Genomic DNA, 10,647 nt, shown 5'->3' on the forward strand with positions numbered 1-10,647 from the left:
CAATGTATTATACCGGTCATTTTCTACAATTTGAATTTATAGTTTTGCTAACTGTATTAAGTTCAGTTAAAATAATATTTTCATTTATTTAATTTCAAAATGTATGTAAAATCTATGGTATTAGAAGGTTTTAAATCGTATGGAAAAAGAATCGAAATAAATGGTTTTGACAAAGAATTCAATGCGATCACAGGATTTAATGGTAGCGGGAAATCAAACATTCTCGATGCGATATGCTTTGTTTTGGGTATTACGAACCTTGGACAGGTATTTTATTTTTTATGTTGTATTAACAAGATTTTTTAAATGTAACCTCAATATATTTCTACATTTTAATACAATTGTCATTCAGAATAGTACAATAATATAATTGGAGCAACACTACTTAATATGATTTTCATTAAAAATAATATGATACGAATTATGCAAAGTTACATTATAAATACATTGGACTTACCTTTATTTAAGCTTAATCTTTCTATCAGATTTATAGGAAAAAGAATATGTTTTAGTTTTTTATTGTAGGTACGTGCAACATCATTACAAGATTTAGTTTATAAATCTGGTCAAGCAGGTGTAAAGAAAGCTAGTGTTACTATAACATTTGATAATAGAGATAGAAGTTCATCTCCCATGGGATATGAACATCATGAAGAAATAATAGTTACAAGACAAGTTGTAATTGGTGGTAAAAATAAATATTTAATTAATGGATCCAATGTACCAAATAAACGTGTCCAAGATATGTTTTGTTCTGTTCAATTAAATGTAAATAATCCACATTTTTTAATAATGCAAGGAAGAATTACAAAAGTTTTAAATATGAAACCTATGGAAATTTTATCTATGATAGAAGAAGCTGCTGGTACTCGAATGTATGAAAATAAAAAAGAAGCTGCTTTGAAAACTATAGAAAAAAAGGATAGTAAACTAAAGGAGATAAATAATGTATGGATTAATTCCAAGCATTGTTTGTATCTAATTTATCAGTATAGATTGTAATTTAGGTACTTTATTCCAGATTTTGAAAGAAGAGATAGGTCCAAGATTAACAAAGCTAAAAGAAGAAAAAATACAATATGTTGAATTTCAACGTGTAGAAAGAGAATTAGAACACTGTAGAAGAATTTGTCTAGCATGGAAATATATCACAGTCTTAAATGAAAGTGAAGGTGCAGAAGAAAATGTACAAATTGTTAAAAATAAAATAGAAGAGAAAACAAAAAACATTACTATTGGTGAAGAAGAACTTAAAAATATAGAGCAAGAACTTGATGAAATAGCTAGGAAAAGGGATACAGTATGTATTTTAAATGAAAATATGCATTGATGTATTGTTACAATGTTCATTTTTTTTTTTTTTTCATATATTTTGTTTGTATAGGAAACAGGAGATCAATTAGAATCCATGGAGAAAGAATTAAAAGAAGTAGAAAAGAAGCAATTTAAGTTGACAGCTGAAGTTAATAGCAATAAAGAAAGTATTAAAGCTGCTAAAAAAGCAGTTGAGCAATTAATGGCTAATATAACTGATGATGAAAATGCTTTTACATTAAAGCAAAAAGAATTTGCTAAAGTTGAAGATCTTTTTAAGACATTAAAAGAAAGAGATGAACAGGATCATAAAGCAGTATTACTTGCACAAGAAAAGTATCAAAAAATTAGTTCTGGTTTACTAGAAAATCAAGATGGTGAAAATGCCACATTGGAGCAACAACTAATAAATGCTAAACAGAATCTAGTAGAAGCACAAACACAGTGCAAACAGCATGAAATGACATTAAATCATAATAAAGAGCAACTGAAGAACAAAAAAGTAGATTTGAAAAATACTGGAGATGAATACAAAAAGTATACTAAAGATCTTGAAAATAAAGAGAAAGAAGTAAAAAATTTAGAAAATGAATTGAAGAAATTAAATTATAAAGATGGTTACATAGAACAACTTAGAGAACAAAGACATACATTAAAGAATGAAGTACTAACATTAGAAGAAAAAGTAGAGCAGTTTGAATTGAGGTACCCTCAAATCAGATTTGAATATAAGAAACCACAACCTAATTTTAATCACAACTCTGTGAAAGGTGTTGTATGTAAACTAATCACAGTAAAAGATAAAAAAGCAGCATATGCTCTAGACATTGCTGCAGGAGGAAAGGTACTTAACGATTTTCGTATAAAATTTATTTTTAAATTAATAATATTACACTAATATTTCGAATTTAATATTTTAAGTAATTTTAAAAATTTCAGTTATATAATGTAATAGTAGATACAGAAACTACTAGTAAGAAAATACTTCAGCATGGTCAATTACAAAAACGTGTAACCATTATTCCTCTGAATAAAGTAAGTGGAAGACCCATGGATAATCAATTACTTCATTTGGCACAAAGAGTAGGTGGTACGGAAAATGTTCGACCTGCTTTATCTCTCATAGATTTTCCAGAGGAAACTAGATCTGCTATGACATGGATTTTTGGACAAATCTTTATTTGTAAAGATATTGAAATTGCGAAAAAAATAGCATTTCATGAAAACATAATGAAAAAATGCGTCACTTTAGACGGAGATGTCGTTGATCCTGCTGGCATATTATCTGGTGGTGCACCATTAAAAACTGGATCAATTCTTTTAAAATTAGACGAATTAAAAGATATACAAAATGAACTAAATACCAAACAACAGAATCTTCAAAACATTGAGACTACATTGACAAATGTAAACAATATTGCTGAGAAGTATGCATCATTAAAACAAACATTTGATTTACGGAATTATGAAATCAATGTGCTGAAACAAAGATTAGAACAAACAGAATATTATAGAATAAAACATGAGGTATGTAGAATAAATATAATTTAGACAAATAAATTGTTAATTGGTGTACACTTTTTATAGATTGATATGTTGGAGAAAAGTATTGAGGAGCTATTAGGATTAATGGCAGTAGCAAAAAAGAATGAAAAGGAAAGTACTGAACGTGCTCAAAAACTAGAACATGAATTAAAAGATGCTGCTAATATTCGTGAGAAACAATTAAAGGGAGCCAAATCCGAGCTAGAAAAATTAAAGAAAAAAGCCGAAAATAGTCGTGAAGAATGGCAAAAACGGGAACAAGAAGCAGATATACTTGAATTGGAAATAAAAGAATTACAGAAAAGTATTGAAGTTGGAAAAGAACAATTAGTAGTATCTGAAGAAAAGTTAAATGCCCTACAAGAAAAAGATAGTGCATTGGAACAAGAATTAAATGAAGCAAAAGATACTGTAAAACAAGTACAGTCAAATATAAAAGAACACAGAAGCTTAATCAATAAGCAAAATGCTCACATGCAGAAACTTATAACACAAAAAGAAACCATCATGAAACAAAATAAAGAAGCAGAATTAGATATTAAGAAGTTAAATCACGAAATCAATTCGATTAAAAATATTGCTACAAATTGTAAAGAAAAAGTTATGGAACTTACGCGGAAGTATGAATGGATTGAACAGGACAAGATCTATTTTGGAAAAACAGGTAATGTTTATTCTATATTATTTAAGTTATGTATGAAATGTAATTTTTAAGTATTTATAAGTATTGTATTGTCTATTCATGAAGTTTATTTAATTCTTTAGGTGGTATTTACGATTTTAATGTTAATAAACCCAATGAAATGGAACAAAAAGTACAACAATTACAATCGATGCGTGAAAAACTAAGTCGAAGTATTAATACACGCGCTATTAGTCTTCTTGATAGGGAAGAAGAGCAATATAATGAAATGATGAAGAAAAAGAAAATAGTTGAAAATGATAAAAGGAAAATATTAGAGACAATTAAGCATTTAGATGAAAAAAAGAGAGAAACATTACTGAAAGCTTGGGAACAAGTAGTATTATTTAATATTTAAATTGAATTATTTTAAATATAAAATTTATATTGTATAATTACTGTATATAATTTTTAGGTAAACAAAGATTTTGGATCAATTTTTAGTAGTTTACTACCAGGAGCTGATGCAAAGTTACAACCTCCTGAGAATCAAACAGTTACAGAAGGGTTAGAAGTGAAAATTGCATTTTCTGGAGTTTGGAAAGAATCATTAGGAGAATTATCAGGGGGACAAAAATCTTTGGTTGCTTTATCTTTAATCTTGGCTATGCTTTTATTTAAACCTGCTCCACTTTATATTTTGGACGAGGTTGATGCTGCATTGGATCTTTCTCATACAGAGAATATTGGTATGATGTTAAAAAGACATTTTAAACATTCACAATTTATTGTTGTGTCATTAAAGGATGGAATGTTCAACAATGCTAATGTAATATTTACAACTAAGTTTGTTGATGGAATGTCAACTATATCTAGAAGTGAAAAAATACGAAGTAAGTAAATGTGTTATACATTTCAATCTGCATAAACCTATTTGTATAAATAAATTAATATTTTTTACCTACGACAAATGATTTTATATTTAATATACATTTTGTAAATAATACTTTTGTACAATGATAGAATACTTTTTATAAATCATCCTATATTGCATGTAATGCTTTCACTAGTAAAAAAATTCTAAATGTTGGATTCTTTAGGAAATTATAGAAATATAATTTTTATTTCTATAATTATATAATATATATTAATTTTATCATTGTACAATATTTATAAACACGTAAGTAATGAACTTTGTTGACTAATATCTAAGTATTTGTCATTTGTAATATGCTCTATATAAATGCTTCATAAGAGTTGTTCAAGTATATCAACACATTTTATGAAAACATAATAAGAACTAAGTTCTGATGGTTTTATAGTGTATTTACCAAACTCGACCAATTAATATCTTTGAAGAATGGATGTTGTTTTATTTCGGGTATTGTCATCCTTTCATTTGGTTCATATTTTAATATCTGAAAATTTGTAAAATTGTACAAAGACTGCATATATTAAATTTATAAATTATTAAAATACAAAGTACATTGTAAGAACTTACATTAAGAAGTAAAGATTTTGCATTTTCGGAAAGCTTGTTAGGAATGTTAATGATGGAATGTGATTGAAATGTACCTGGGTGCTTTGCTTGAAATTTCTGTAATATAAAGTATTTATATAGTGTTTATTTTATATAAAACTTTACCAGTTTTATTGTCATTTTTACATACATTGCCTACTATTAATTCATACAATATAACACCGAAACTCCAAATATCTGTTGCTGGAGTGAGGGGAATCATAGGTGAAAATGTGCATAATTCAGGAGACGAATATGGATGTTTATATTTTAATAAATTTATATCGTGACGCGGTACAATGTATGTTAATTGCACATGTCCATTATCATCAAGTAATATATTATCAGGCTTTAAATCAAAAACAATAACTTCTTGTTGGTGTAATGCTTCTAACGCCAAAAGTATTTCAGCAGCCCAAAGATGAATTACATTTTCGGGTATTGTCCAAAGTTCTTGTTCAGTATCTATATTATTGTTTTTTGTTGATTCCATTAAAAGTGTATTGTTTTGAATTTGCTGATTATTTAGTATGCAATAATTATGCGTTTCTAAGTGATTTTCTATTAATTTATTTAATTCGTATCCTTTTGAAATGTTATCATTTTTATTTTCTGTTGCAAAATATGCAGTATCTGTTTTTAAACTATCCGTTGAAGAACTTGTTGATTCTTTTTCTTCAAAATTAAGATTTTTGCAACTACTGTTTAATGACGAATTAGAAGTGCTACATTGACTCTTAGTATTCGTAATGTTATTTTGTGACGAATAACTAGTAGTTATCACATTTTTTTCAGGTATTTTTTCGTTTGTGATGGTTTTATTTATATCGTCAATTTTTAACGATATATCATTAACATCTACCGATAGTTGTTTACAATCTTTCGACTGATATATACTGTTTTTAAAATTCAATAATGTAGTATTATCTTGATGATTTATCAAGCGGTCAGATTCGCACAACCGATTGGCAACGGAATTACTTTCTTTTAAAGTTGCATTAACCGATTGTAAGAGTATTTGCGCCTTCTCTAGTAATTGTGTAGTAGAAACATTGGTATATTTTTCGTTTACCGTTATCGGATGTATCTCCATTTGTACTTTGGTATTTGTACTTATAAGGTTTAAATTTTCCTTGAGCTTAGCGCTTCCAATTTCATTTATATCACTTGTCCTTAAAATAATATCACTACCATTGATTGTTTTGTCAGTATTACTTGTTGCAGTTATACTATCATAAATTTTATTATTGTTGGAGTTGTAATGTGATGTTATGAAATCCCACAATTTCCCACGGCTATAATACAATTCTATGAATAGCATTTAATTAATATTATTAAATAATATTGTTATTTCTAATACATACCTCAGATGTTGTAAAATCAAAAATACACTTGTTTCTGTTTCAACACAAGCATGTAAATGGACCATGTATGGTATTTCACCACGTAATATGTAGTTACTTATACTTTCTTTGTTTGAAGACAATTTCTCTATAGCCTGAAATTATTAAGAAAATTTTCATTTAAATTTATTTTAATATCTCATATTATGCAGATAAAATATTCAATCTTTGGTTCTTTGATTCATAGCGTTTTTTATTCACTAAACTAAAATATTTTCAAATTATTCATACTTTTACGATGCTGAGACAGTTTTGACGAATATCCTTTACAAGCATTACAGATTCTATAACTTTTAATACTTTGTAATATTGAAGTTCTGATATAGGTTTATTCAACACAGAGATATTACAATTTAAGTATCTATTATAAAGCTTCTCAGCACGTTCTAGATATTTTGATATCTTTTCTTTAATTATATCTGCCCTTATTTTATTTGAATCAGACTCAACACCGGACCGAAGACTAGATATTCCCATTTTGTATTGAGTAAATGCTTCTTCATACTCTGTAAGATCTTCATGTTTAAAAGCTGCACTCATATGTGCTGCTGCAATTAAAATATATTGTGAAGAATCTGCCCATGATTGTGGTAGATCAGAACCATCATGAGTATTTAATGAAGAATTTAAATCTTCAATAATTGTATCATTATTTGTATTAGTGTTTGATATTTGTACAATTGTAGAACAATTCTCATTCTTAACATTACAGTTTTTATCTTTATAGCAATTGTTGTTTTTGTTACAAATTACTTGATTATCTTCTAATTTAGAAGCAATTTTATTGGAATCATTGTTTTCAATTAGCAACTTGTTACATGTGCTATTTATCATGGATATCTTTTCATTTTCAGTTTTGTACCTTAAATCATTTTGTTCTAAAACTTGTTCTGTAACTTCAGATGTTTCTTGAGATTGTTTCATTTCATTTTTTGAAGCAGATAAATTTGTTAATGAAGTATGAATACTTCTGGGTTGTAAAATACATTCAGACACATCATTATTAGGTAGGGTATTTAAATAAGTATGGCGATCTTCCTCTGTTGATGTGTCAGAACTAAGAGATTGAGAACAATCATTTAAATAATAATCAGCATGACTAGTTTCAAAAAATTTGATAAAAGTATCACTAGAGTATAAATACGAATGTCTTCCAATAAATTCTAAAAACTTTAATGCACATTCTCTTCTTTCTTCGATAACTTCAGCTTCAAATCTGCCAAAAAATTTTGGCTTTGGAAATGAAGGAAAACTTTCTTTAATTTTGGTTTGCGAATATAATACACTTAATTCTGAATGAAGTTTTTTGAAGTCATTATATCGTTTCCACACAGACACTTTAGAAATTTCTTCATGTGAATTCTTTAAAAATACCTAAAAGAGATATGTATCCTTATATATAAATTTATAGGGCACTTATTGAAAATGAATTTAACATTGATAGAATATTATAAAACAATAAAAAGCAATACACTAATTTAAACTAATTAAATATATTATTTTAAGTTATCCGATTATCGAACTGTTTTACTCTACATGATATTGACATTTCATATCATACCACAGATGTAACTTTGTAAATAGTAAAGCCTTTCTTATGTCGTGTTGTTTCTGGAATAATAAAACGTCTCACCCATTTGTCTCTAGTGGGTGCCATCGTTTGTACACTCTAAATGTAAAGCCAGAAGCTCAATAAATTGATTATTTTATCGTTTTAATTTACGCATTCCTGTCATCATACTGTTATATATCTGGCTTTTTTCTTCGTTTACGAGGCATGTATGTCGTGACTGATTAATTCTCAATTAGTGTTACACATATGTACTTGAATTTATCGGAACAATAAACTGGTTGTTGCAGGTGATTATTTATAACACATGTGATTTTATGAATTTTTTATGGAACTTGTATATTTACTACGTATTTCAAGTCATGGTGAACGAATATATTAGATTATAAATTCTCTTTTTGTAGTCGTTTCTGGCAATTGGTGCAATTGATCAGGTTGTAAGAAAATTATTACATTTCCATTTTTATATTATCTTGTTTCACTATTTATGTATTGCAATCGAACAACTAAGTGAAGAAGAAAACGATTAACTTCCCTCCACCTTTCCTATCTCGCCACCTGAGTGGTACTGCGCGTGCGATAACATGTCATGGATTTAAGAGCAGGAAGGCATAGAATAGGAATTGACACGTAGAAAATGATAAAATAATTATCGTTGACGTTACCAATAAGCTACCTTCTCATAAACCTATTAATTTATTGATCAGCTTATTTATTTTCATTATTAATTTTACAAACTGTTAGATTTGTTTATGTATAAGCATATTTTATATTAAACAGAACCAGAAATATTTAGTAGAGAACGCATTAATATGACTTTTTGATTGTGTGTTAAAATTTTTATTATAAAACTGTATTCTATAATGTGGTTATTATATCATTTTTTTTATTTACTACATAACATCAGAGGTAAGGCATAGAATATATCTTTTGTCGGTTTTATCATAAACGAGGTATAGGATAGACTTGCAAGAAGATTGCAGGTCCATCGGGTCACCGATTTGGTTCAAATTTTGCTGGTTTATAAATCTCGTCATGCAGTTTAAGAAAATATACTATTATAGGGGTAATTATTCAGTATCTTTTAAGATATTTATGATTAAAGTTTTATTACTCCCATAATTATAGCTTATTTCAAATACTTTTCTAATGGACTCATAGTCTACCGAGGAGAGTCGAGAATTCATATGATGCAGGACAGCGGTTCGATTCCTGTTCTTAGTTAGTAGTTTTTTCAATCTATTTTTTATTTTGTATTCATTTTTCGCCTATGAAAATAATGTAAATAAAATTTCTTAATAAAAAAATTTATATTTTAATCTTTCTTATACTAGTATATATTTATTACTTAATAATAAGAATATTATGCAAGAAAAACACTTTTTCATAGCAATCTTATTTACTAATAACTAATTATAAAATTAAACATTATATAAGAATGTTACCTATAATTCCAACTTTACTGTGCAACTATAAATGTTCATGAATTAATTAAAGAAACTTGGAATTTTTCGTAACAAAAATATATTTATATTCACTTCATTGATATTAATAAATATAAGAAACTGCATTTGATATTTTACATCGATACTTTAGCACATAGCTATTTCAAAGATGCAACATTTTCCCGCTATAAAAATACCTAGCACATCCGGCTGCACCCAACTTCCAGTTGGTGGCAAGCGGGCATAATATTAACATCGTGCAGTATTCTCCCGCGTCAAAATAAAACATTAAATCTCAGAACGTTTCGTGAAGTAGTGATATCGCTGATTGACGTCTTAATTACTTTATGAAGTTCAGGATTACTAACTGTGAACATTTCTACGGTGGTAATATACTACATGTGAAAAAAAGTTATGTTACATAGTGTAAATCGTATAACGATACACGTGGGAAATAAAGTGGTGTGAGTGCCGTATCCTATGATACTACCGCATTGTCCGTTATTATCGGCTATAGAAGATTCTAGATTTCGACAGTTCATTGGAATATTTGATCAACATTACTCTGAATAGACAGCTTTTTAATAGTTATTCAATTTTTCTTTGATCTTGACATTCCATTGCAACATAGTTATGTATTATCTCTTTTACATTCCAAATTTTAATTTTAAATTAGAATATTTCATAACTAATGCATAGAATAGGCTGCTTTCGAACCAGTAGGGCAATTATATTACAATTGAAGGTGCATATATGAAACAAAGTAACAGAAAAGCAGGTGCCTGTGAAATCGCTCTACACAGTATACTTTATTCGCCTATATTTCTGAAATTAGGCTCCTCGGTTAGATTTTTTCGGTATAACAGCGTAGAGTAACTCTTCCCTTAACGGAATCGGATATTTTTTTTCGGTTTCGAGCGTGCGCTTTCGAGAAATAGTGCTGAAGGTGTCAGTGGCTCTCAGATCGTACGATGCAATTTACTTTTTTGGCCTCTATCTTTTGAATTAGGCTTTTTGAACCGGATTTTTTCACATATTCGCGTAGAGTGATTTTTTCCCTAACGGGATTGGATATTTTTTTTCGGTTTCAAGCGTGCGTTTTCGAGAAATAGTGCCGGAAGTGTCAGTGGCTCCCAGATCGTGCTGCGCAATTTACATTTTTGGCATCTATCTTTTGAATTAGGCTTTTTGAATCGGATTTTTCCACCGATTCGCGTAGAGTGATTTAT

General features: G+C 28.3%; 2 protein-coding genes across 2 annotated transcripts; one reads left to right on the forward strand and one right to left on the reverse strand.

The window, feature by feature from the left end:
- Window positions 1–99: 99 nt before the first annotated feature.
- On the forward strand, window positions 100–4,382 carry SMC2 (structural maintenance of chromosomes 2). Its single transcript, XM_017903541.1, has 8 exons — window positions 100–267; window positions 526–948; window positions 1,022–1,300; window positions 1,385–2,158; window positions 2,254–2,841; window positions 2,902–3,523; window positions 3,625–3,878; window positions 3,957–4,382. Exons 1-8 carry the CDS (start codon window positions 100–102, stop codon window positions 4,380–4,382), a joined length of 3,534 nt encoding a protein of 1,177 aa, XP_017759030.1.
- A 415-nt stretch (window positions 4,383–4,797) lies between these two features.
- Window positions 4,798–8,521, reverse strand: LOC108549950 (ribosomal protein S6 kinase delta-1). Its single transcript, XM_017903539.1, has 6 exons — window positions 7,965–8,521; window positions 6,635–7,777; window positions 6,365–6,498; window positions 5,152–6,295; window positions 4,983–5,078; window positions 4,798–4,899 (listed from the first exon to the last, which is right to left on the reverse strand). The coding sequence occupies exons 1-6, from the start codon at window positions 8,058–8,060 to the stop codon at window positions 4,798–4,800; spliced, it is 2,715 nt and encodes a 904-aa protein (XP_017759028.1). The 5' UTR covers window positions 8,061–8,521.
- Between the last annotated feature and the right edge of the window lie 2,126 nt (window positions 8,522–10,647).

This window comes from Eufriesea mexicana, unplaced genomic scaffold (assembly GCF_001483705.2).
Source record: "Eufriesea mexicana isolate 0111107269 unplaced genomic scaffold, ASM148370v2 scaffold2367, whole genome shotgun sequence".
NCBI lineage: Eukaryota > Metazoa > Arthropoda > Insecta > Hymenoptera > Apidae > Eufriesea > Eufriesea mexicana.

What these genes read in the sequence shown, in the direction of transcription:
- SMC2 (XM_017903541.1), top strand. Translation starts at nt 100, where the DNA reads ATGTATGTAAAATCTATGGTATTAGAAGGTTTTAAATCGTATGGAAAA. An exon ending in GTATTACGAACCTTGGACAG is followed by an intron (nt 268 to 525) that starts GTATTTTATTTT and finishes TTTTTATTGTAG; the next exon opens with GTACGTGCAACATCATTACA. An exon ending in ACATTGCTGCAGGAGGAAAG is followed by an intron (nt 2,159 to 2,253) that starts GTACTTAACGAT and finishes TAAAAATTTCAG; the next exon opens with TTATATAATGTAATAGTAGA.
- LOC108549950 (XM_017903539.1), bottom strand. Translation starts at nt 8,060, where the DNA reads ATGGCACCCACTAGAGACAAATGGGTGAGACGTTTTATTATTCCAGAA. An exon ending in ACTGTCTCAGCATCGTAAAA is followed by an intron (nt 6,499 to 6,634) that starts GTATGAATAATT and finishes TAATAATTTCAG; the next exon opens with GCTATAGAGAAATTGTCTTC. An exon ending in ATGAATTAATAGTAGGCAAT is followed by an intron (nt 5,079 to 5,151) that starts GTATGTAAAAAT and finishes TTTATATTACAG; the next exon opens with AAATTTCAAGCAAAGCACCC.